Source organism: Candoia aspera, chromosome 6, assembly GCF_035149785.1.
Source record: "Candoia aspera isolate rCanAsp1 chromosome 6, rCanAsp1.hap2, whole genome shotgun sequence".
NCBI classification, from domain to species: domain Eukaryota; kingdom Metazoa; phylum Chordata; class Lepidosauria; order Squamata; family Boidae; genus Candoia; species Candoia aspera.
Window position 1 is genome coordinate 32729776 of NC_086158.1, and position 27741 is coordinate 32757516.

Below are 27741 nucleotides of genomic sequence, written 5' to 3' on the forward strand. Positions count from 1 at the left end.
AGCCTTTTTGGGGAAAGGATGCAAAGAGAGAGGTAGTGAGATAGCTACAGAGCATCCTAGATGTAATGGATTACAGGATACTTTTCAATCAGGCCTTAGCATGGGATGGAAATCGCATTGGTGATGCTAGTTGATTACCTTCATCAGTGTCTAGATGAAGCTAAAAATATTTAAGGGGAAACAAGACTTTACTTAACTATATTCAAAACATAAAACTAGCCAGAGAAGCAGTTGGACTCTTAAATGACAAAAGAGTGAAAAAGGATGCTCTAGGAGGTTATGATGATTGCAGAAAAAGTGGAAAAAATGCATGTCTTTATTTCAGAATATACAGAACAGATAGCTAAACCTGTACTGAGTGGCTGAGTGAAATAGGAACTAAAACCGATTTTAAAAAAAATACTCTAATCTTGAGAGTCCACACAGAAGGTAACAAATGACCAAATCCAAATCACATCAACCCAAGAATTCTTCAAGAACACAAAAGAGAAATCGTTATCTGCTAGCAAAATATATATTTGTCCCTCAAATTGGGTTCAGTGCCAAAGAACTGGAAGGTAAAAAAGTGACATCAGTTTTTAAAAGGAGACTCACTGGAAGTTCAGGGAGTTACAGGTTGCTCAATTTAACATCTGCTCCAGAAACTTTTAGAAAGGTAATCAAAGACAAATGAATAACTAAACACAAAGAAACAAACCCTGTTGAAGGAAAATCAGCACTGATTCTGCAAAGGTGAATCCTGCCTCACCAAACCTCTACAGTTGTTTTAGAGTATCTACAGGCCCATGGATGACGTTGAACTGCAGGATAATCAGCTCCCAACTCCTCCCTATAGAGAATAAGGCTATAAATCTTTCCCTCTTTCCCATTAAAAAATAAACACAACGCACCTTCTTAAAAACTTTTCCAGATGGCTGGATTTCATCTTCTTCCTGTAATATTTCCCGTGTCCCCAGGAGCTTCTTGTCTTTAAATTTGCTTTGAGCATATTTGAAAACTTTATCAAGTGTATCACATCCAGGATATACTACAGATGCTAAGCAATGCAAACTATTAACAGATCTATATGCACTTCCAGGCATGCTATTCACTGGTTTTGCTTTAATTTGCTTTGATTTGGTTATGATACATCTTGATCCAGAAAATAAATACCATGGAATAAAAGTTATAAATGTGTATACCAAGACTGCAAAGTTTATAATATGAAAGAGGAATGGATTAATATCATGCTTTAACTTCATTGTATCCATCTTTGAAGACTGTAAGTTACTCAGAAGAACCTGGCAAGTACTGTGTATCACATAAAAACCAATGAAGACCTGAAATAGGAACAAAGAAAAGTATAGTATCACACAATAATAGCATTAAGGATTTAACAAAATAAAGTAACATATTTTTATAAAGTGTAATTAAAAATAATGTCAAGGCAAAGCTGTTATATTTTATTCCATATTTGTTTAATGAAGTAATTATTTCCTCATCAATAAAACTTACATAAATTTTCTTAGCCTAAATACTGGAAGAGGTTTCTAATCTTCAGATATGAAGCAATTGTATCTTCCATTGAATTGATTTTTTTCTCAACTACTTTGGCATTTTCATAGGTTTTTCTGCATTCACCTAATATACAAGAACCGTACATACAAAAAGTATTTCAGTGGCTTGATTCATGTATTGTTTAACAATATTTATTGGTTTATTGAATGAATCACACAGGCCAGGCTCATACAAAATATTAAGGCAAAACAAGTACGCCAGATAACATCCTGGTGTATTGCGTGAACTCACCTAATATCATTCATCCAATAGTTAGCCACTGAAATACTTTTTGTACGTATGGTTCTTGTATATTAGGTGAATGCATAATGTACAAACAAAATTGCTAAGTTCACCAAAGATCTCTGAATCCTGAACAAATTACTGCCTAGGTCTGTCCTGACTAGATTGTGGATGTTGCATTTCAAATAAATGCTGGAATATAATTATAGTGGTCTTAAATGTGTGTTACAATGTTACTTATTCTTAACAACTGGATAGATGGCAAAATCTTTCAATACCCATGAAGTTAAAGAAAGTTAAGAATATGAACAATGCCTTCCAATGACCATAGGTCTACAAACAGCTTGTCTTAAGCTAGGAAAACTTTTCATCTTTGAGAAATTATGTAAATCACAAGAAGCACCATACCTTACTTGTTCACCTTGCTTACTAAGCCATATTGTTATATGATGTACCCTTTAAACGTTGGTTTATTTCATTAGCAAAACTTGCATTAAAGTTTCCTGTGGTATCTGCAAGAGAGTGAAAGGAATAGCGCATTACTAACTGGCAATGAATATATAGCAATATATTCTACTGATGAAAAGTGAATGTTCTCTTTTCATAAATAATTGGTAGCATAAAAGTAGGTTAAGAAACAGTCCTAAGACCATGATAAAAGTTGTAGCTATTTGGGAATGGCTTTTCTTATTAGTAGCAGACCTCTCACCGCCGCCCCCAAGTAGTGGAATGCCCTTTTCAGAAAGACATGCTAAGCACTTACTATATTGTCTTTGGAGAGCCAGGCAAAGGTTTTTTTTTTCCTCCCTCTCAGATTTTTAAATTTAACTTAAATTGTGTGCATTTCTGTTTCAACTAATTTTATCTGTTACTTTTAATCTCTGCTTTTTAGAGACTATTTTAACTGATTATTTTAAATTATTACTATTATTGCATGCTGCCTCACTAGGCACTCCAGCGGTTTACATTCATAAATGCAATAAAACGATAGTATAATACCACAATCATAAATAACATAAATATGTGCATGTATAAAAATATTATTATCCTCAACCAAATTAAAACCATCAAGACAACAGTCCCCAAGTATATGGCACCCTCTGCTGCAAAGCCTTTACAGAACACAAAAAGAAAAGCATGACCTAATGGTCTTCCTTAACATTGGCAACATCCTAACCTGTGTGGGAGGGGAGCTACTAAAGAGTATGAGGGCATCAACTGAGAAGGCTTTTTAACATACACAGGTTCATATTTGGGGAGGGAGTCTGGAAGGGAATCCTGGACATCCTCCACTACAAAGTAGAAGGTGATGCCATACTGAGTATCTTCCAGCGTTTGAGAATGCTTCCCATCTTGCTTTACTGCTATTCACATACAGTATTCAGCAGCAGAGATGACCTATTACTTTCAAAGATACATTTGATAATTAGGAAACAGGAAAAACAATAAACATGTGTTCATCTATTGATTGCCTAATTCTGTGAAGTTAAACTAACATAAAATAAAGTACACAGTGTCAACACAAACAAACCTAAAATGACTTCTCATTGTTATGATTGGTATCAATGGGAAAGCAATTTCCAGAAACTTCAGCCTCACCTGGATTGTTCACAAATATTGTTGAGCAAACCTAAAAATATAAAGTAAAAATGAAATAAGCAACAAATAAAAAAGAATTAAAACCTTTTATCTAAATTGATATAAAATAATATCTATAAAGTTTTCTTAATATAATATTCTAATATAATTACTTCAGATTTATTTTCCTGATTATAATTCATTAACGCAGCAGAGAAGTTCATATTAAAATTTAAAAATTAATCTTAATTAAGCAAATTATGAAATAGATTGCAATTTAAAGGTGAATTCATGGAACAACCACCAAAATCTTGTGATACACTGATTTTTAGTCCATACTGCAATTATCACAGGCAAAATGCAACAGGTTACAACAGGCTGCAAGTACCACAGGCAAAATGGTATTAGCATAGCATAACAAATATAACTGTAAGAGTCTGCCAGGAGAAAAATTGTCCTGCTCATAGTTAAACTGTACACTATCGCTTGCAGTTTGGGAGGTGGCAGGTACAAGGTTTTAAACATTTTAAAACTGCACAATCAACAAGAATGCTCAGAAATATGAAACTGCAAGACTACTGGCCACATTTGTATGGATGGAGAATCTAGACTTCTAGCACTCTAGCCCTCAATGCTATGCCACAACTATTGAGCAAGATTCTAGAGATCAGAATGAGTTCTCTATTTTTTATTTTTAAAATAATTTTATTGAAGTTTTTAATAAACATAGTAAAAACTACTACAAACTAAACTAGAAGAAAAAAGAGAAGTTCTAGAAGGTGCAGAAAAAAAGTAAAAGAAAAGAAAAAGAAAAAAGTAGAAGAGAAAAAAAAAGGCAAAAACCACAATAATAAAGAAGTGGCATCCAACCTTCATCACACTGAGCATAAGCTAATGTAGTAACTTTTCACCTTCTTTTAAAGTTACAAATAAACTCTTCTCCCCATAGCCTAACTTTTATCCATACGCAATCCAGAAATTGTCATCTGTTCAGTTCTAGTTCAGCAAAAAGTCCATTAAGAGTTACCAGAAACATCAAATCAAACCTTAATTATGGCCTATGGGCCAGAAAGCACAACAGTAAAATACATATACTTGTAGTTATTAAAAAAGCTTTTAAAAAATTATTTTATTTATTTATTTAACAAGTTTGTCACCACCCATCTCCTCCCACTGGAGAGACTCTGGGCAGTTTACAGTAAAACTAGTCAATTAAAACAAGAGGAATAAAATATAAATACAATATATAAAAATGTAATTACAATTAACAAATAAATATAAAAATAAGAATAAAATCCAAGTGGCAGAAAGGTCTGTTGGCAGATGCTGGGAAAGCCTTTAGCCCAGGAGAGGTCAAAAAAAATCACACACCAAGCATTTCTATAAAAATAATTTATTTACAGAAAGCAAAAACAAAAGCAAAACATTTAAAGTACGTAGCTCCCTTTGGAGCAAGCCTTGCTGAGCTACATTTCCAGCAGAGAGAAAAAGAGGAAGTGAGAAGACAAGTCCGGGCAGCTCCTCCCCTCCCCCCAGGCTATTTGCATGAAGCACGTGAGAGGAGACAATCTAATACAACCCCTTCACCTGGCCAAAATGATTAGGCACATATAGCAGTCTTAATCTGTTAGTAGGAAAACCTCAACAAGGTCTAATTCAGTGCATGTGTGTGAGGAGCACTCTAAGGCACTAGCCATCCCCAAGCGTAACTACTCCCCTCCCCAAGCCAGGTGGCAGAGCCAAGTCTTCAGGCTCCTCCAGAAGACCAGGAGTGACGGGGCTAACCTCACCTCCAGGAGCAGGATGCTCCAGAGGGCGGGAGATACTGCAGAGAAGGCCCACTTCCTGGACCCCGCCAAACAGAATTCTCTTACCAACGGGGTCCGCAACATGCCCTCTCTGCATGATCAGGTGGGACAGGTTGATGTGATGGGAAAGAGGCAGTCCCTCAGGTAGCCTGGCCCCATACCATGTAGGGCTTTAAAGGTGATAACCAACACCTTGAATTGAACCCAGAAGCAAACTGGTAGCCAATACAGCTTGCATAGCAGGGGTGTTATATGTGCCAATCCAGGAGCACCAAAGACAGCCCACGCGGCTGTATTCTGGACCAGCTGTAGCTTCCAGATACTCTTCAAGGGTAGCCCCATATAGAGCACATTGCAATAGTCTATATGGGAGATAACAAAGCCATGAATGACTGTTCGAAGGGCTTCCAAATCCAGGAAAGGGCATAACTGATGCACAACATAAAGTTGTGCAAAGGCCCTTCTGGCCATCACTGCCACCTGCTCTTCAAGCAGGAGCCGTGAGTCCAGGAGGACCCCCAGATTACGCACCGGGTCTGTCTGGGGCAGTGCAACCCCATCCAGAACTAAAGATGACAATTTCCCAGATACAGAGGAGCCATTAACCCACAGCCACTCCGTCTTACCAGGGTTCAGCTGAAGCCTGTTGTTCCCCATCCAGACCCCCACAGCCTCCAGGCACCGAGAAAGGGCAGTCACAGCATCACTTACCTCACCTGGGATGGAGATGTATAATTGCAATAAAATTACATGAAATGCATTATTTATTTATTTATCTAATTTATCCCCGCCCATCTCCTCCCGTTGGAGGACTCTGGCAGTTTACAACGATCGATTAAAACCATCACAATAAATACAAAAAGTAAAATACAGTAAAAAATAATATAAATAAAAAATAAAGAATCTAAGTAGTGAAGAATCTAAAACAGTCCAAGTGTGGGAGGAGTGGTCTATAACAACCATCCCCATGTAGTTCTATTCCCCTCTCCACCCCAAGCGAGGTGGCAGAACCAGGTCTTCAGACTCCGCCGAAAGGCCAGGAGCGATGGGGCCAATCTCACCTCCGGGGGCAGCATGTTCCACAGGGCGGGAGCTACTGTGGAGAAGGCCCGCTTCCTGGACCCCGCCAGATGAAATTCTTTTACAGACGGGGTCTGTAGCATGCCCTCTCTGCACGATTGGGTGGGACGGGTTGATGTAATGGGGAAGAGGTAGTTCCTCATTTATTACAGTAACCATAATACAAATAGCAGTAGCAATCACCAAAACTTGTGCTAAACTTCAACTGTAGGTACGACAGATACAACAAATGATAGCACAAAATCAGGCAACCTGGAAAAATATGTCAGGGTCAAATAGAAGCAGTGACAGATAGACATTGTGCTCTCTACCAGGGCAGTTCTTTAAAATGGGATAAATATATATCTTCCTTGATTCGCTAGAGAGCGAGCAACCAAGGAGCATATGGCTTTGGGATTCCATAGAGCCATCTCCACATGGGCATAAGCACTGCTGAACAGGGATGTTTTTATACCATCCCCACAGAACTGCAGGGAGTAGAACATCCAATCTGGCCAAGGTGCAAGCCCAATGACGAGAAAACCCTCTTGAAAAATTATTTGGTGCTAAAAGGGATTAATACAGTTGATTAATCAAAGTTGGTTTATGCTCATTACCATAGGGTGATCAAGTGAACGCTTCCTGCTGCAAAAGCTGCTGCAGAGACTACAGAAGGAATATGCGGCAGCAATTTCATGAATGTAAGCTCATTCAGTAAGTAAATGGGAAGAGCTTACAGGAATTTCACTGGGGAGATTTTTAAAAAGTCCCTCACAAATGAGTATTGGGAAATGGTGTTAAATGAAAGATGTCTTGGTTTCTGGGAACATTGTCTAAAATAATGGATTACTGGCCCAAAGTGGGTTGTTCTCATAAGAACTGATAAAAATGAGCTTGACTGAAACATGGCAATTTTGATCAGGAGGGCTTCAAACTGAATTCTGAGGGAACTGAAATGAAAAACCTCAACCGAAGACCTAAGATAAAGATTTAGGAAGAGGACTGTTACAGCATTCAGAAAAAAAAGAAAAAAAAAACTAGAACGAAACAGAATACTTGCTCATTAAGCCCATGACTATGTCTATTTAACGTTCCCGGTATGGAAAATAAGAAAGATGAGCTTAACAGGTTAGTACAGAAAGGCAAATGTGACTTCACAGAGATCCGCAAGTAGAATGACTCCCATGACTATATCTTTTGGCTATTGTATTCCAATTTATTAAGAGAGAGACTGAAGCAACAGAAAGAGAAGAGTTGCAATGCATGTTAAAAATAGACACATTTGCACAAAAAATCCACTGAATGAACTTGATATCATCACGAGCATCAAGGTTTAAACAAGCAGAGGACAAATAAAAGTAATAGTATTGGCAATATGAATGGTACTTTCCAGTCTTCAAGTAGTAACAGTGACTGAAGACTTTAATTATCCTATTATTGTTGGGTTACAAATTCCGCCAAGCAAAAAATCAGGAATCTGGTAGCACCAACTAACAAACTTTATTAAAAGGCACACACTTTCGTGAGCTGCAGCTTGCTTCATTACATCCTCAGCTCACAAAAGTGTATACCTTTTAATAAAATTGTTAATCAGAAAAGGTACTACCATACGTCTTCTGATTGTTTGCTGTCATAGGCTAACACAGCTCTCTTCCTTCAAACTCTGCCAAGCATGGTCCTTAAAGTAATTTTTGACACTTTTCTGCTGACAACTATCTTCTTCAGACATTGGAAGAAGATACAAGATCAGCTATCCTTAACTTTATAGCAACCATACAATGCTAGAGTTCACTTTAATGAAAACTAAAGCTAAGTATACTTGAATCTGTATACTGGAGTTTAAGAAAGCATATTTTAATAGAGCAATGGTAATTCCATGACAGGAGAAGCTTATGGGAAAAGGGCTCGAGATTCAGGGAAGTTCTTTAAAAAAGAAAGATTAAAAACACAGTTGCAAACAGTTCCAAAGAAGGAAAAAAAGGATAGCAAAACAATCCAGAATGAATAAAGATCTAAAAACAGTAAAACACACACACAGGAGATGAGAAAAAAGACAGGTCGGCAAGGAATAGTATTCATACCCTAAATTACAGAGGTGCTATGAGAATGGCTAAAGCTCAGAGTGAGCTGAGAATGACAAAGGATAAAAAGAAAAACAAAAAGCCTTCAGATATTTTTCAAACAAACTGGAAATTATCAGATCATCAACTGTTCCATAAAGATGCCAAAATATTAACTGGTTACGAAGAAAAGAAAAGCTATTCAATCACTATTCAGGCTCAGATGTTCTTCAAAAAGAGGGTATGTGTTCCAACAAGCAATCCTGAAAAATTCTGAAGAAGCAGAACTGAAACTTGAGACTGATAGAATTACAGTCAGGAAATTTCTATTTATTTTGAATTGGTTTAAATTTTCAAGGCCAGAAGAATTGCATTATGGCATATTAAAGGCAGTTGCTCATGGTTTGGCCAAATAATTGTCATGTGTGATCTTTGAGAAATCCCAGAGAGGGAATGTAGTATCAGATGATTGAGCGTACGTTGTTCCAGTTTTCAAAGAGTCCTGTACTCTTAAACTTTTTCATTAAAAACTTAGATAAGGATAAGGAGGTATTCCCTATCCTATCAAATTTTCAGACGACATAAAATTGAGTGGAATAATGAATATCCTGGAAGACAGAAAACAATCTCGATAAGTTAGAGAAATGGGCAAAGAATAACAGAATGAAAGATAATTTTTAAATGCACAGTTATAAGATGGAAAATATCTCGCTTGGCAGTGGAACTTGTGAGAGAGAGCTTGGAACAGTTCTTTATCACTAATTAAATATGAGCCATCATCCGGCTGACTTTGCCAAAAAGGAAAAGAAAATGCAACTGTCTCAAGTCTAGTTTTTAAATCATGGAAGGTAAACATACACATTTTACCTCATTCTGCATCTAATTCATGAGTATTCTGTTCTGGGCACCACATTCATAGAAGATTCAGAAATTTAGAATAGGTACAGAAAACAGAAACAAGGATAATCCAGAGTCCCTCTGGTGGGAGGAGATGAGTAGTGACAAATTTGATAAATAAATAAAATAATCAAGAACTAGAACTAAATTTAGTAAAGAGATATTGAAGATAGGAAGAATGTGTAATTTTGAGAAGAAAAGACTGAGAACGTCATACGGAAAACTAAGACCTGTTTTCTATCATCTCAGAGTACATGACATGAATAATGGGTTTAAGTTACAGGAAGGCAGATTTAGACTGTTGGAAAAGCAGTAAGTTTCACAAAGGAACCAAATACCCAGAGAGTAGTGGACTTCTTTAAATCGATGTGCTTAGCAGAGGTTGGATAAACCATTTGTTATGGATGCTTTAGTTGATTTCTAACACTAAGCAGATGGCTACACCTGATAGCTTAAATTCCCCCTTTCAACTTTGATTCTGTGATCTTGTATGTATAATTGATGTAATTCTTTGATGCTATATTATTTAAAATTATAAAACACTTAAGTGGTAGATTATTAAGGAAGGTATACTAAACATGTAGTTAACTATATATCCCCAAATGCAAAAAGCAAAAGATGAAATGGCCATGGACTGAAAATAGCAGAAGAAAGGCAGAAAATAAAACAGAAAAAAAAATTGCTCAACTAAACACTGGGTACCAGAGAACAGCAGGAAAAGGGAAAGTCATATTTAAATAACCAATGCAAAGAAACTGAGGGAACTAGGTAAGAGATATACTGGAGAAAGAAAATACAGGTAGTTCTCATTTAGTGACTGCCTCATTTAGCAACAGTTCAGAGTTATGACAGTGATAGAAAAAGTAACTTTATGACCAATCCTCGCATTTATGACCTTCGTAGGTCTGTAAGGCCAAGCAAAGTTGAAGGAAGATCATAAAAGCAGGCAGTTTTACTTAGTGACTGCTTTACTTAATGACTAAGTTGCCAGTCCCAATTGTGGTCACTAAGTGAAGACTACCTGCACAAAGGAGAGATAGTACAAATATACAGAATTGTACAAAACAATTCCAAAATCAATTATAGATATTAAGGTTTGATCACTGAATTAGAGCCAAGCATCCTGAAACAGTTAAGTTAATTGGGCTCCCAAAATATCACTAACTGATGAAACTTCAGCAGAATTCTTTAAAATCTTACAGAATGATATAGTTAAAAGTGCTATATACAGTTTGTAAGCAGGTATTGAAAACGCAGCACTCACCAAAAGGCTCACAAAGACTAATTTATATTTCAATTCCAAACAACTGAACAATTATACTTTTCTCACAAGCTAGCAAGGTACTGCTCAAGCTTTTGCAATCCAGACTTCCAACAATACATTGAACAAGAACTACCAAATGTACAAGCTGCATTCAGAGGAGACAGAAGCACCTAAGATCATATTGGGGAACAGTTACTGGCTGCTGGCTGCCTGTAGCTGGTCTGCATCTTTGGAAAGCTTGGAAGGCTCTGCTACTTCTTACTCCAACTATATCAGCTTCAAAGTCTTGTTGCTCAATCTACCAAATTGTTTGTATTAAGTTTCAGCTTCTCCACACACCCAACTAGCTTCTTCTTCAACTCTGACTCAATAACCTATCCCTCTTCTGTCATTCCCTGTACCTTCAAGGATTCTCTTTTCTCTCTCTGCAGTACAGGTGTGGTCCTCTACTCTCTTAAAGTCCCAGGGAACACAAAACCATAAGGAAGAAAAACCCATGTTAGCAGCTTTCAGTTTTCCCTTCCACATGACTCTGCATTGGGCTGCTTTTCCTTTAAAAGCCCACTCAGAAGTTTCAGCTGGTCCAGAATATAGCAGCCCATGTACCATCTGACACCAACCTGCAAGAGCATACTACATTGGTGCTATGAGCCCTGCACTGGCTTCCAGTTACCATTTAAAATGTTGGGTTTTAACCTATTAAGCCCTTTATGGCTTGATACCAAGTTTTCCCTCTAGAAGTGGTTCAACTGACTTGATTTTACCAGAAAAAGCAGCTGGTGGTTCCTCATTTTTGGAAAGTGTGGGGCACCAGGCTCAGAGATACTAGTTTTCCATAGCAGTGCCAGCCCTCTGGAATGGCCTTTCATTACAGCTTTAGCTACCTTCTGGATGCAGCTGAAAAAGGGCACTTGGGACCTGATACCTGTGCTTTTATTCGTTTTGGTTCTGTATGTTCTGTATGTTTTTAAGATTTCTATCTTTAGGCAGGCTGTGAATATTTTGTTTGTGTAGTCCTATAAAAATGCCATGACTCCTGAGAGATTGTGGCTGGGTATAAATGTAATAAATAAACCAGATTCCTCACAGGGAATACTCACATTGAAACTAAAGCATAAATATTTTAGAAATGTAACACAGAGGCAACAGTCCTTAAAAAAAGCAAAAATCAAAGGCTCTTGAAAAAGAGGCAGAGAAAGATGAAGGGGTTAGATACCATCATTGATGAGACAAGCATGAGCTTACAAAAACTCAAAGAAGCAGTTACTGACAGAGAATGCTGACAATATTATCTTATTGGGTCACAAAGAAATGGAAATAACCAAATGATTGCTGATGATTACGTAAAGTAGTCTCAACTATATATCCATGTTTAAACATTATGCTAAAAAACACTGGAAGTTTTAGAAAAGCAAAAATTTTTTTGAAGCTCTGTATAAACTAAAGCATGGCATACATATCACTAAGATAGCTAATTATGTTATTGATAAGGAAAAATAATCTGTTATATATCTGTATACAGATATGTTAATAACCAATAAAAATAGACCTCCACTTCTCTGACTACTTTGTAAATTTCCAAGGACATCTTGCTGGCCAGGGCTGAAATACTACTGGGCTTACTTTCAGAAAATTCTACTGGTACCTTGTAACACTTACTTAAGATAGAAACACATAGGATCAGTTGCAAATCTCTGGGTGGTGTTCAAAATGCTAAAACAATTCACCTCCTTCTTAAAAGCTGTATGTTTAAAATGGTATTTTTGAAACAAAAAGAATTGTAGTTATGGTTTCAAATGATTAAATGCAGACCAAATATTAATGCATGTAAAGACCAAAGGGAAATACATTATGATCTACTTTAATAGTCCCATGTATATTATTGGCCATACAAGTACATAACATTATTTAGCACATTATATAGAACTGCACATTTTCTCATTTGGAAAGTAGTAAATAAAACTTGTGATTATAGCTTATGTAACTTGGGGTTAGACAAAATTACACCAAGATTTTCTGGCTGCTGTATTTAACCTGTATTTAAAAGAATCCAATTCAGCTCTATTACATCAAATGTATTCTGCAAAAATGTATTAAATGGAGTTTAATATAGTAATCTATTGAGAGCTGATTTGGGTAGTGGTTAGGGCACCAGGCTAGACACGGGGAGACCATGAATTCTAGGCCCGCTGTAGGCACAAAGCCAGCTGGATGACTTTGAGTCAGTTGTCTGTCTCAGCCCTAAGAAAAAGGTGATGGCAAACCACTTCTGAAATCTTGCCAAGAAAAGTGCAGGGACTAGTCCAAGCAGTCACCAGGAGTCAACATTGATTTGAAGGAACAAAAAGTTATCTATTGACTATATCTGTTCACTATATCCATAGTTCAGAACTAAAATAAAATAAAATCACAAGATCACATGGTCACAACATAGGTGTTGCTACATTTAAATCAGCAAATATGGCTGCTGTCCAAGAATTATACAACAGATCATCTGATTCTAGCAGATGTAACACAGAAAAATAATACAGGCTTAATTAACACCCAGCTTTTAAGTTTGACTACCGTTCTACCTTATACTCCAATATGTAAACTATACAAAAGTAAATCTCATTGCAGCCATAGCCAGCTGCTGCTAGCAAGAACAAGCAATTCAAATTCAATTAACCATTAAATGGTTAATCTTCATGGGATAGTAAAAGGAAAGCATATCCGGAGACAGTGAGCTAGTACTTATCAAAAACACGAAGAGTTAGAGGAGGGAGGGCTTTTCTGTGAATATTTTAAAATCTTCCCTATATCTTCTCTTTGTGGTTCCCAGGGTTAACATGAGTCATGTCCCTGGTTAAGAAACTGGGAGAGTAAGTTTAAACTGTAGGGTAAACACGGCATTCAGAGAGAAAATAACCGCCCTCTAGTGTCCTTTTCTTAAAATCGCACGACTCAGGCTACAGTTAGCTTACTTGAAATCTACTGCTTATATACGTATTTCCTCAGAAAGAACGTAGTGCGAGTGAGGGAGAAGTACCCATTATCGAGCACTTTCAGATCCATATCGTATTTTTTTAATTGCAGCTCTCGGCTTATGGGTAAACTCATCCTGCGATTCCCCTGGTGGGCGGGAGGGCCGCAAGCTTTTCCCGCGATCCTCCCACCCACCAGCTAGTCCCACCCCCCGCCTGCCTTCCCAGGCAGGCCCACTGCCATCCACTTCCTCTACCTTGGGGTTAAACGCAGCCTCCGAAGAGGGGTTGCCGTGGAAACGGAAAACCTGCTTTGTGACGCGATTCGACACCAGCCGCTTTTCTCCGCGGCCCCCACTTCTGACTCACGCAAAGGCGGCCAAGTGGCAGCCCGTTCCTCGCGCGGCTCCCAGCCAACATGTACTAGACCGCTACTCTGCCCCGAAATTGGAAGCGCCCCCGGCGGAAGATTCAGGCACTGGTAACAAACCCAGCTTTCAAGCACGGTTACAAGCACTTCGCTATTAAAGATAAGTAAGGCAGTGTTGAAAAGGGGTTTGTGCTGGGGTCTTCTTTGGGAGGAGAGGGGATGGTTCCCCTTTGAATAATTACGAGTTTGGCAAAGTGTTCTGTTTTGCCTTTTTTTTTTAAAGCAGAAAAGCAGTGTTGCAAGTATCAGCGGTTTGGAAAACCCTGGCCTAGAACGTAACTTAGGGCCCTTCAGGTTTTTTGTACTGCAGATCCCATTCTCCCGACCATTATTTATGTTAACTGATATGGTATAGAATTTCAACCACAGTTTATGTTTAAAACCTGCTTTTTAATGATTTTCTACGTATTTTGAATTTACTAATTTTTGTAATGCTACTGCTGTGGAAGGTTTTTAAATCTTGCTTCTTTTTATTAGACATATAGAAAGAGGTATATATAGCCAATTGAAAAAAAATAATTTCAATAGTTACACGGAACAGTCAACTTCCAAGTAAACAGATTAAACCCTTAATTATATCTTCAAGCTGGTATGCTGAAATTTCCTTCAATCATTTTCAAATGTTCTAGCCACTAATCTCACTAATCATATTATGGCATACAAAGAGATTAGATTGCAATCCTATGCACTAACTTATTGAAATCCATTATTCAACTATATAGTAGCTAATAATGAGCATTCTTAAGGCAGTTTGTAAACTTCAGAACTGAAGATGAAAATATGGTTTTGCAATAAAATTATGAAAGAAGTAGATGTTAACACAACCTGACAGCATATTCCAAATTCTCTGAAGCTTGTTCTTAAAATTATGGAATGTATCAGAATAAACAAGCTGTTCTAATACTACTATTAGGAGCCAGAGAAAAAAGAATGCTGTAATCTATAGGTGGGCATTTTGAAGAGAAGGAAAATGTGCATTCTACTTTGAAATTTAATAATGATATTGAATAAATATTAGCTGCCCACAGAAACTGGAGGGCACTGAAATTACCAATGACACTTCAAATTTTATTTCATTATTATAAAATCCACTTCTTCATGGGAAGCTCCGAAGTGGAATCTTACAGTCTTTCAGATATGTTTAACTTTTTTATCAGGCAAAATCTGTATTTATAATATGAAAAAGTAGCAGTATCCTCTAGCTTTTGCATAATCATTTCTCAGTAAAATGAATATGCAAAAATATTCTTGTGTGTTAGTTAATGTGATTGCCAATAAAGCTGTCACACTTAACAAAAATATAAAATTGTGTTGCTGAGTCCAGGATGTTAGGGGAGCACAGTATCTGTATGTCTTCTGGAATTGTTATATGGTGCCTCAGTTCTCACTTTCTCCATGGACTGTATTATTTTAATAGTTAATGGCTGTTTATATTGTCTTTGTATTATTCCTGCCCAGAGTTATGTACTTAAAATAGGCAGCTATATAAATTTTCTAAACAAAATAATTGAAGTTTTTGCAAACATAAACATCCATTATTGATTACCAGTAAACTGCAAAGAGTGCATTTGCCTATCTTTTTCAGCTACTACTGCTGCAGCTCTTCCCACTACTATCTCCAAGCCTGAAAAGGTTCATTCAGTGCAATTGCTCTTAAAATGTTATTTCAGACAAGTGTGCCCAGAGTCTCTCTTTGTGGGGGAGATGGGCAGTGATAAATCTGATAAATAAAATAAAGTGTTTTTTTAACTCAGACAAGTGGGGGGGGGGGTTAGCCTAGCATTCTGTCAGGAACAGTGGCTAACCAGCTGCAGGCCTTAATATTAGCTCTGTTCAAAACTGAATTGCAGGAACAGGAAAGATGAAGTAACATCACCATTAAATCTGAATGTATAAAACTGACCAGAGAAGAGCAAGTGTTATCCTAATGTTCAAAAAGATCTTCAGCAAGGTTCTAGGACAGATTGTTAAGCAGCTTATCTGAGCACTTAGAACACTATCATAAGGAGCCAGCATAGGTTTGTCAAGAACCCAAGTCAGACTAAATTTTTGTCTTTTTATGACAGACTAGTTTGATAGATCAAATGAATGCTGTTAATGTAATATACTCTGAGCTTAGTAAAGCACATGACAAAATCTCTATTTTTGTGCACAACATGGATAGATATGGCCTAAAAGATTAAGATACTTGTTCTAACGAACTGTAAAGCATCCTCATAAATTATCTGCATCCAAGTGGAGGACAATATCGAATGGAACCTCAGCCCTCCTTGCTACGGAGAAGCATGGCTTTACACTCGATCAGCGAGCTGACCAGCCCCAAGCCAACACCTTGTTATGGGGCTAGGAGTGCTATCCCCCCCACCTGGAGCCACAAGTTTGGGAAAGTGAGAAGAATGGCTCCTTAGAGCAAGCCATCAGTTGCTTGGACTTCCAGCCCCACACCAAGGGGCTGGCATGATGCCTGTCACCTCAATTACTTAGCATGAAGCTGTGCTTCTCCATAGCAAAGAGAAATGGCAGCAGTAGGAATAGGTTCCAGCAGTGGCCAGGTCAGCATGTTGATGAGAAGCAGCCTCTTAGTCTGCTCCATGGGCAGGGAGCAATGCTTCACTTTCTAAATATTGTCAAGTTGCTGCCTTAATTCCACCCTATTGTGTGTTAGTGAAACCAGGCCACATAAAATGAGCTGGAGAGACACTGTGATAAAGCAAGGGGAAAAAATCTCATCCTGCTAGAAACTAGTCTAAGGCTTTTTTTTAATGCAACCCTTAGTAGTGAAGATCCAAGATACCATCTTTCAGAAGAAGCTCATAGACAGTGCTTAAGTCTTAATTTGATGAACAAAAGTATGGTTGAATTCAAACCACATTATTACTTGCTCATTATTAAGAGCCTCGTGTGGCGCAGAGTAGTAGGCTGTATTGCAACCAAAACTCTCCCCACAGCCTGAGTTCGATCCCAGCGGAAGTTGGTTTCTCAGGTAGCCGGCTCAGGTCGACTCAGCCTTCCATCCTTCCAAGGTCGAGGTTGGTAAAATGAGCACCCAGCTCGCTGGGGAAAAGGTAATTACAACTGGGGAAGGCAATGGCAAACCACCCCGCTCTATAGTCTGCCAAGAAAACGTCATGAAAGCAGCATCCCCCAAAGAGTCAGAAAATGACTCAGGGACCTTTCTTTCTCTTCTTCTATTACTTGCTCCAGCTTTACAATTTGCACCATGCCATGAAGTGGAAGAGAGTATGGATTATGACAAATATCAAATAAATGTGCCTATTCTAATACACATGTGCTCATTTTCTGGTATGTAAGGTTGTTGCCAATAGTAGGTTTATAGTTGAATGCTCAAAAGCTGATATCAAAGTTTATCATATTGTATACTACCCACTTTTTCTTTCTGAATAAGCTATTATTTACAAATAATACATTCATATTTTGAATTGCTGACATCACTTCAACCAAAATTAATTGGTTGTTCAAACATGGCAGCCAATTATGATAGCTTCATGTAGAGATAGCAAATAGTGTATACACAAGGAGAGAGCATGTGGCACATTCCTGTAACTTGAACATGGAGTCTCAACGGAACCAGATCAACACACTAGAAGAGACTAACTGAAAACTTTAAAAATAATTATAGTACTTTACCACTTTTACATATTAACAAAGATAGGCCTGTAGACTTCCACTATATCTTCATACTATCTGAGGAAAATGTGTACATCTCAGATCATAAGATAATCATTCACAACTTTGTGTATCAAAGTATAGCGCCAAGAGACACTGACCATAACTTACACATTTTATAGAAATGTATTATCAATATATTGTGAAGAAGCAGGGACTCATTTTTGCTGTAACACTGTTTTTATTAAATGTATATCCTATTACCTTCAGAAGCTCTAGGTGGTTTACATGGCGATCTCCCTTCGTTTTATCCTAACAAACCTAAGAGACAGACTGGGCAGGGAGAGGGAGAGAAAGAGAGAGAGAGGCCCAAAATCATTCATTGAGTTTCAGTGACTGAGAGTGGACTTGCACATGATTCTCTGCAGTCCTATCTAGCATCTTAACCAGAACAGTACACTACTTATCCACACAGCATTTGTTTTGTAGTTCACAAATTGTGAGACAAGTAAAAACCACAGCAAAACCCAGTAATTTTAAAACTGGTGGTGGACAAAGTCTGGTGCATTTTGCAAATAGTAAAATAAAATCATTTTGATTAGATAGTAACAACCATAAATAAGACGGATCTGGGTGACTTGGAAAACTGACAGTTATTAGCTGCAGCTGGGCATATTTAAACTAGGAGCAATGTAACAAAACGTAAGTTAAAAGTTTCAGGAACTCCTTCACCACAGGGGCAAAGTCTTTGTTCAAATGGGATATTCCATAAGTTACCTCTGAGAACAGCTATTGTGAGGGTATTACATCTTGCAGGTTGGGGCTCTTCTGAATTAGGGAACCGTTATTTGGTTTCGATATCAAGCCACCTTGGAAAAAAGTAAATGATTGTGTAACAGCACATCTTTGGGTATGGCAGCCAAGTCTGATTGGGTTTCAGATCCGTGGAGTACAGCTTAAGGGTAGCCTCTCTGTGCTTGTATCCCATAATCAGGATTGCATTAAGTGAGACACCACAGCACCTCAATTTCTCACATAATGTCCTACCCCAAAATGAAACAAAGTCATCACTTAAAATCACAGGTGTCAAGCTTATGGGAGTAAAAGTATATTTAACCCTTGAGAGAATGCAAATATGAGCTTCAGTTTAGTCACACTAGCCCCATGGCACAAGACCACATTGGGAACACATCATGGTCACTATGGGAGCAGACTTGTATTAAGCTCTAGGTCAAGCTCAACTGAGTCCTCCTGAAATGATAATGCCCTAATATTGTCCTCCCATGCTGAAGCAGGTATAACAAACAACAGGAAAGGTTGAAAACTAGGTAGCAGGTTATCTGGTGCCAAAACAAGGCTGAATTCTTAGAGTGAGCACTAAATTGTTATTATCAATTCTCCTAACAAAATGCAGTTTTATTGGGAGGTAGAGGCAGGTGTGGATACAATGAAAAGTAATTTATTGTAAATCGCCCAGGGCCCCCTTTTCAGGGGAGATGGGCGGTGATAACAAATTTGAAAAATAAATAAATTCAGGTTTGCAGCATTTATGACCTTGGGCCAGTCACTCTCTCTCAGCCCAACTCACCTCACAGGGTTGCTGTTGTGGGGAAAATAGGAGGAGGAAGGAGTATTAGGTATGTTCACTGCCTTGAGTTATTTATAAAAATAAAGGGATAAAAATTAAATAAATTTAACATTTAGAGAGTGTTATCAATATAAGGTGATAGTTCTATCAGAGTAGAAAATACTTCAAACAAAATCTTTCTTACTGCTGGTGAAGGGGAGTGCCCTGTCTTTAAGATAGGTTTAGGTCCTCAACTCAAGTTGTCCATGAACACCAGGCCCAAGTAGTCTAAGATCCAAATAAACATCCCAACATTTTTAATGACACATCCAAGTAATGACAGAGCTCTAACTAGAACAAAATCATTATTCTAGCTCCAAATCTTTCGTAGGCACCTCCAATCCAAAAGCCCAAAAAACATCTGCTGAGATACTCAATCACTTTATCTCAGCATACCAAAATGGAGACTGGTGGCCCTTTCTCTCTAATGGACTTCTTCCTTTTTTGGGATGGGAAGATGTGCCTCATATAGTCATTTTTTAATTATTATTTTGGTCATTGGCCAGAAAAGCGTGCCTCATATACACTATTTCTGCATACAATACCTTCAATAATACAACCACTTCTTGGGGACCACCACTACAAAGTACTTTACAGAATCCACTGAGCTGCACTGTAGTCCTGCATGGACGAGTTGAAGTTTACAGCGTTTTCTGAAGATATAAAGTTTGAAAAACATTGTTATAAACAATTGCTCCAATTAAGAAAGCTTTTGGAAGAGGTTCCAGTGCACTCATTGAGTTCTTCCACCAGTAAGTACTTCCATGCTAAGCTCTATAGAATGGGACAAAATATAATTTCTGAGATAGAGGTAAGCATGTTTTCAAAACAGAAGGCCCCTACATGCTATTGGTAGTAGAGAAGTATACATACCATTTTATCAAAGCTATACACTGCAAGAGTCTCATACTAAGTTCACATGTACCCCAATGCCTCATGTGATTTGTTTTACCCTTATATTTTGTACAAATGCGATATTTGACACCAAACTGTTTGCCTGTCTGATAAAGATACCCTTGAAATGTATTTGATTTAACTACCATTACTGACAACTAGTTTGTCCACAACTGCTAGCTGAATAGAATGTATTTTGTAATCCAAGGCTTCTAGAAGTCATCAGGATGAAGAAACCTACCATTATTTTTAGAGAAAAGTAACACATGCCTTCAAAATCTCTATGATAAGTGAATGTTAAGAGACTCATTTGAGACCAGAAACAGCAAGGTCCTTGATCACCTATTTGCATGTAGATTCACTAGAATTATTTCCTGAGCATGAGATACATGCTAACATCAGAAAGATGCAGCTAAATACTGAGCAAACATTAGCTATGTACCTTCTGATTACAGTATCTCAATTATAATAAAGTGATCCGAGAGGTCCATTTTGAATTCAGATGACATAACGAGTCTGAAACCTTAAAAATAATGCAACAATTCAGGAACAGAGCTCAGGTTTTATTTTACTGCTTAAGATTTCTTCATCAGCATAACATCTTAACATGGCCATAAAGAACTCAGATGAAGCTACTCAACACCATGCTGGAAATGCAACACATATACAGATTGTCACTGAAGATACAGACCAAATGTACACATTATTGTACACTTCTGAAAGAAATATTCTGGTGTGCATAGGTTGCACATTCCTGATGTAAAGAATGTATAGTTTGAAGATCCAAAATTGATTATAAACTTTTTAAAGAAATTTCTCACAAGTAATTGCAAAATAGTTAGAAACATCTAAGCAAGTGGAGAGATAATCTGAAAATTCTTTATACCTTATAAACCAGTGCTGCAAGTCACATTACAAGTAATAGTCTAATTACAATGTTCCTCCCAAACTCTTTACTAACATCTTTTCAAAATAGTTTATTATCAGTATTTTCAGCTGCATAATATTGGCTTTATTTTACTGATAGAGAACACTGAATTCATCACATTAAAGATTATCCTCCACTATTATTTTTTCCTGGAAGCCTCTTGGTTTAAAATCATATAGAGGTACTAAAAAAGCAATGAGATGACCATACAGTTCCACAGGCATATTGTAGTACTGATTTTATGAGTAAGTTTACAACTACTCACAGCAAAGACAATTAATATGACCCTCTCCTACCATTTTCGGGCTATAAGAATATACTGGAGTCTCAAACTTGAATTTTGTAGTAAAAATAACATTTACATGTTACTTGGAGTCCCAAGTAACTCCTATTTCAACTTTCTGTAAATTCATCAAACATACTAAAGATTACTGGAGCATATTCCAGATACCACTGCAATTTCTATTAATGAAATGCATGGAGATTTGGATAAATAAGGATTACAGTAAGTGAAAGCTGCCCTCTTAAACATGAAGGGCAACTTAACATACTGATATACCATTTGTACACAGCAAAAGGAGTAGTCTAGAATCGCAGTAAAAAAGGGGGTGAGGTTCTTATTCTTAAGTATTTTATATACCTATTGAAGTGATTCCATTTACTATCATAACATAAACTAATTTGATAGTTTTTTCTGACTACTCTAAAGCAGAACTGGATTCTGGCCATGCAATCCCATTTATAGAAACAAATGTATGCTCATATCAGTGATGCTAGTCTGCAGTAGAGGTAGTAAGAATAGAACTGGCACAAGTGCATAAATGCTCATATGCTTCAGAAGACGACAGTAAGTTCTATATTCACATTTCCTAATACAAATCAGAACTTACAATCACATATGAATTAAGAGAGTCAAAAAGTAAAGAATACTTTAACCACCTTATTATAAGTAAAAAAAAAAAGTCAAACAGTATTAGGTAATTGACAGCAGGACCTTTAGCATACTTTCCACTGCCAAGCAAAGTATATTGGATGTAATGGAGCTTACTCTGAATCAACATGCATAGGATGACACGACAAGCTCACGAAAGCATCATCAGTGAATGAAGCTTAAAATTTGCACATGTGGCAACAACTACCGTTTACCATAATTAAGTATGAACATGCCTGAGGCAGGTTACTAGAAGATACGAAGTGAAGTAGATACACAATTGTCGAGACAGTCAGGACATTTATTAAAAAACGACCCCCCCCCCGCGTTAACACGACTTACTCCCTAGTGAGCTTACACGGAGTTGCAGCCTTTATTGGCCTAACCCGGGGGCTGTAGAAGAGGGAAGCGAAATTGCCTACGTGCATCTTGGAGTAAAATCATGCAGTATTAGCCCCATGAAATAAAATCGGGAACTATGCAACAGGCCTCTCTAGTCTATGCTTGGCTCCAAAACCTTTCGTCTGCTTCCCACAGGCAGGATGTCTTCCTCATGCCAACGCTGTGTCTGCCCCGATCCCGATCCTCTTAAGGAAGGACTGACTCACTTCCTTCCTCCCTCTGTCACAGCGTGGGACGCTCCCAACACGATCCTAAAGGGGCCCCATCCTCCAAACCTGTCCCCTCTTCCCTCCGCGTGCACACACTGTCCCCTTTCCCGGCTCCCGACGGGTCTGCCGAACTCACCACTGCGGCCAGAGGGGAAGCCGGTAAGCGACGCTACTCTTGTGTGCCGGGAGTCCCCTCTGCGGAGGATGCGTTAACTCCAACCTTGGGCGGACCAGCCCTGCGGAGCCAATGAACAAGGCCCAAGTCTCTGTGATGAGCCTCCCCCTCCCCCTCCTTCCGCCTCGAGCTGGCGCACCTCACAATCGCCGCTGCGGACCGTCCTCATTCCATACGCCGCGGCAGCGAATCCTCATTGGTTCGCGCAGGGTGGCGCGCGATGGGCTGGCCTGGCTGTGTTACGTTCTAAAACGGTTGTGTCGGTGAGAGGTGGGGGAAGTACGCGCGCGGGAGAGAACAGTGTAAGGGTTACTCTCGGTCATTTTTGCTTGGGGTCACGGGCGCCGGAGGAAAGCGGCTGCTGGCGGTGACACAATAGACCCGTTGAAGTAGCAGCGGCGGCAGGGGCTGAAGGGTGGCGAAAGGAGGAAACTCTGCCTTGAAATACTGTATTCTCTTTGCAAAATAAACGCCAGCGCTATCCACTGATCAGGCGCTGCCCAGTTTATAGAATTATTGTTGCCGCTGTTATTAGCCTCACCAACGTTGCACGGTCCTGTCCCCAGGCCACCTGATAATCTAAATGCATGAGAAGTCGAGCAGCAGTTTATTATGCTATTCGGCTTTCGTTATTTAACTTCCGCAGCTAAATAAGAGATTGAAAATACAGGTACTGGACTTCCTGATCCCTCGTGTTCGCCCTTCTGCTGTAGAACGAAATCATGAATGAAGTCGGGAGAACTAGAAGTGTTTCTGATTCGGTTGATTCGATGGAGGGATTTAACCGTATAAATAGTGTTAAATCAGGAAACATTTCTCTCCCTCCTCCAGCCACTTTTAGCATTTAATTAAGACGCTTCACTTTATAAAAAATTGATTTAAATAAACCCTGTAATATTTATACAGTATAGCAAATGAAGGGCTTTAAATGGAGCTTCCCAAAGCAGCATGTATGACTGGAAAATCACCTGTGTTCTTCATCTCTGCTCCTTTGAGGCATGAAGGCATCATTAGCTGGATCGGAGATTATCAGTGCCTCTTTATGACAAGGGTGATGCCTGCAACCTTGAAGCAAACAGTGTTGTGCCCAGTATAACCATATTTGACAACTATTGTCCAGTCTCCAGCCTTCCCTTTTTGCAGATGATTGTAGAGAGGGGGTGGGTATTCAGATACTGAGTCCTAGAGGAAATGAATTATCTGGAACCCTTTCAGGTACTGGTGAGTGTTACTGGTGAATGTCATTACGCCTGTATTTTAGCTTGCCAGTAGGTTTCCAGGTGCAATTCAAAGTGCTGGTGTTGACCAATAAAGGCCCAGGCCCATCTTCTCCTACTTTAACTGGCCCATCAGCACATCCTTGCTGGGAGAAGCTTTTGACCTATTCCACTCTTGGGAAGTGAGGCCAGGAGGTACTGTTTCTCAGTTGCTGAGAAATACTTTCCCTTAGAATTAAGATTTGCTCCATTCCTTATAAGGTTTCATACACTGCTTAAACAGAAATTTTCCAAAGAGCATTTGGAATAATTTGTCACTGCCACCTTTAGTTTGCTTTGAATTACTTTAATGTTGATATTATTTTATTTGGTTTTGTTACGTTTTATTTATTTTCATTATGATTATGATTTTATTGTTGAAATTTAAATCTCTGGCAGTATGCTGTTCCATAGGGTACTGTGACAGAGAAGGTGCACTTCCTGGGTCCCATTAGATGACATTGTTTAATAGAGGGGACTCAGTAGTGGGCATGCGTAACCTGTCGTGAGATGAGCAGAAATGACTGAAGACAGTGTAATAAATAACCTGGCCCTGGGCCTTAAGGGCTTTAGCACATATCGGCATCTTGATTAATACCAGTGGGAACCAGTACAGCTTGCAAAGTAGAAGTGTTACAAGGGCATACCAAGGCACACCCATAACTACCCATGCTGCTGCATACTGGACCAGCTGCAGCCTCTGAGTGGTCTTCAAAAGCTGCTCCATGTAGAGCACGTTGCAATAATCCAGATGGGAGTTCCAAAGCATGAGTGACAGTGAATAGGGCTTCCTGGTCTAGAAGGGATACAATTAACACACAAGATAGAGCTGTGCAAAGCCATTCCTAGTCACAGCCACCACCTGCTCTTCAAGGGTCTATGAGGACCCCTTGAGTGTACATCAGCTCTGTCTGGGGAAGTGCTAGCTGTTCAGAACCAAAAATGACAAATTAGGAGGTCCCAAAATTCATAGCCACACAGTCTTTCTAGGGCTGAGCCTGAGCCTCTTCCCTCTAGGCCCTTACAGCCTCCAAACACTGTGAAAGCACCTTAACAGTATCACTTGGTTGGCCCAAGGTAGAGATGTATAGTTGAGTATCATTAGCATGCTAACTGGATAACCTTACCCAATGGCCTCATGGAGATGTTAAATAGAAGTGGGAAGAGTGTACAGCTTATGGAAACCCATAAAGGAAGGGTTTGGGGCTCGACCTCTTCTCCCTACCAACACCAACTGGAACTGACCCCAGTGGAAGGAGGAAAGCTACTGTAACAGTGTGCCTCACACTTGCAGCCCCTGGGTTGGCCCAGAAGGATATTATAATCAATAGTATCAAAAACTGCTGAGATATCAAGGAGGGCCAGAATGGATGCAGCACCACCATCCCAATACATCAAGAGCTCATCAACAAGTGCAATCAATGCCTTCTCAGTACTATAACCATGTGACCCCTGACTGAAAGAGGTCCAGATATTCCACTTCCTTCAGGGCCCTCTGAAGTTGCAACCCAAATATCTTCTCAACATCCTTCCCTCAAAAGGGAAAGCTGGTGACAAGATGAATATTGTCCAATGCTATTGGGTCCAGGCTTCTTGAGCAGAGGGCAGACTACCAACTCTTTAAGCACAGAGGGGACCATCCCCTCCTTTAAAGATGAATTCACCACTGCTTGGACCCAATAACACGTTGATTCCTAGGAGGCCTTAGCGAGCCTGGATGGACATGGATCTAAGCACAGGGGGCTGAACAAGTAGTCCCAAGGATCCTGACTACTTCTTTCAGGACCTACAGCTCAAATTCTTCCCAAATAACTTCAGATGCATCAATCAGCTTCACGTGTCTTGCACATCTGGAATCCAGCTCAGAGCAGATACAAACAACTTTATCAAATGCCTAGAAATTTCCTTCTCACAGCAGCCCTGCAGGTATTCCTCCAGGTCCCCCTTTCCCCAAGTGGGACTGGGTCCTCTTAAATAGGGCTATTGACTGGCAATCTATGGATATGATTAGAGTGGAGAAATAATTACATTTTGCCACTCTTACTGCCATGAGGTAATCTTTAATAAAGGCTCTTACCCATGTTCAGTCAGATTCACTTCTCATCTTCCTCCCGTAGCTCTCGGTTTGTCCTTGTGTTCTTGTAATTTTAATTAGTTATTGGTTGTTTTATTTATTTACATTTTACTGTGGTTATTTTAACTATTACGAATGTTTTTGTCAATTATTGTGTAAATTGCCATGAGTCTCCATTTATTCACTTTATATGAATAAATAAATAAAACTTCACTCTTTCAGTGGTCTTTACTCTTAGATGGATTGCAACCTCATAAATTGGTGGAGTTTGGTGATGCACTGATTCCACCTCTGGTTAATATTTGCAGTCTGCGTGGCATTGATCTCTGCAACACTTTTATAAAGCACATAGCAATCAGCAAAGTCACTGAAGTTGTCTGAACCTATGACAAAGTATATTTTGCAAACTGCTGTGCACAACATCCTGCTTTCTCTTTTTTGTGTGCTCTTCCTTGGTTTTCTGTTTAGTACCCAAGGCCTGGACAAGTTTTGCAGGAAGTTGCATATGTCTATGGGTTTCACGTCAGCAATTTTTGAAATAAGTTAGTTTTATAAAATAATTTTGAGTTATGATACCTATTTTCCACAAATATAGCCAGTCTAACATACTATAATAAAAACATCAAAACTTCAATGATACACACACATAGTATCTTCTCTCTCTCTGTGTGTGTGTGTGTGTGTGTCTCTCTCTCATTTACTGGAGAGACTTAAAAAATAGTAATTTGGGATAACCCCAATTAAACCCTACTTTTAGTTCCTGCCCAAGCAACTCTTGACAGCGAATCAGAAAACAGGATTTTGTTGTCTGTTAAGTAGTTCTACAGATCCATGGTGCCTACTGTATTACATTGATGTTTCCCACTGTAAAATTTTGGGTATATTCTCATGATGAACCCATGATTAATTGAACCGTGATTTGTTCAGTTAACCACATTTTCTGAATTTTCATAAGAAAATAAACTGCAAACTATATAAGCAAATTTCACACAACATACTAAGCTAAAACGTGTGTGACTAGTTTGTAGTTCTAAGCATTTTATGAATACAACAACCATGGGTAAACAACAGAAGCATCTCATACCATATCAATGTATGGGAGTCATCATTTGGTTGAGTGTTATCCTTCAAGCATTTGCAGAGAGTAACAGTTTGACATGAGTCATGGTTTCACTTTTCTTCCCATTGACTGGTAGTGGGAAAACCATCAATCACTTTCTTTAACCTGTGGTGGGGCAGGCTTAGGCAAGTGTGGTAGGTGCCTGGAGGTTGGACTTCAACTACTCAGTGGCTTGACTAGCAGGTTGCCAGCATGAGGGTGATCTGCACTAGTAACCTGTCACTGGGACTATCTACAGTCTTCTGTAAAATGAGTAAACTTGTATCTAAGAATAGTCCAGTTGACAGATCAGTTACTGTGGGTGAAAGAGGGTATGGGGTGAAGCAGAAGGGTGCTCACCTGGCACACTGAGAGAACTCCTCCCTGCTTCATCCTAGGCCCATCAACCCATCAGCTGGGCTATTTTTCAACACAGGTATATTTGTCTGCTAGGCTAATGTTCAGAAATAGCCTGAGTGAGAGATCGCAGTCACAGTGGAGGAGTTACCAAAAGCATTGGGAATGTTCCCTTCCATCTCACCTGCACCACTTGGGTTAGAAGGGGAAACTGGGGGAACTTGGTCAATTTCACTCTGGATCCCAAACATCCCAAATGAAAAGGTGCTGGCAGTGGGTATACATGGCCAGCAGCACCTATAAGTATGCCATGGAGTATGCAAA

At 38.9% G+C, this 27741-nt stretch overlaps 1 protein-coding gene across 2 annotated transcripts in view; it reads right to left on the reverse strand.

The window, feature by feature from the left end:
* Positions 1-22756, reverse strand: part of ACSL3 (acyl-CoA synthetase long chain family member 3) — a 64282-nt gene extending 41526 nt beyond the window's left edge. Inside the window, exons 1-4 of one of the 2 annotated variants that reach the window (XM_063306696.1) lie at positions 22596-22756; positions 3311-3409; positions 2193-2291; positions 891-1319 (exon numbers count right to left, since the gene is read on the reverse strand). In XM_063306696.1, coding sequence (XP_063162766.1) covers positions 891-1250 — 360 coding nt within the window. In that variant the 5' untranslated portion in view covers positions 1251-1319; positions 2193-2291; positions 3311-3409; positions 22596-22756. Of the gene's footprint in view, positions 1-890; positions 1320-2187; positions 2292-3310; positions 3410-22595 lie in introns of both variants that reach the window. The other variant, XM_063306695.1, reaches the window with a different exon arrangement.
* Positions 22757-27741: the final 4985 nt, after the last annotated feature.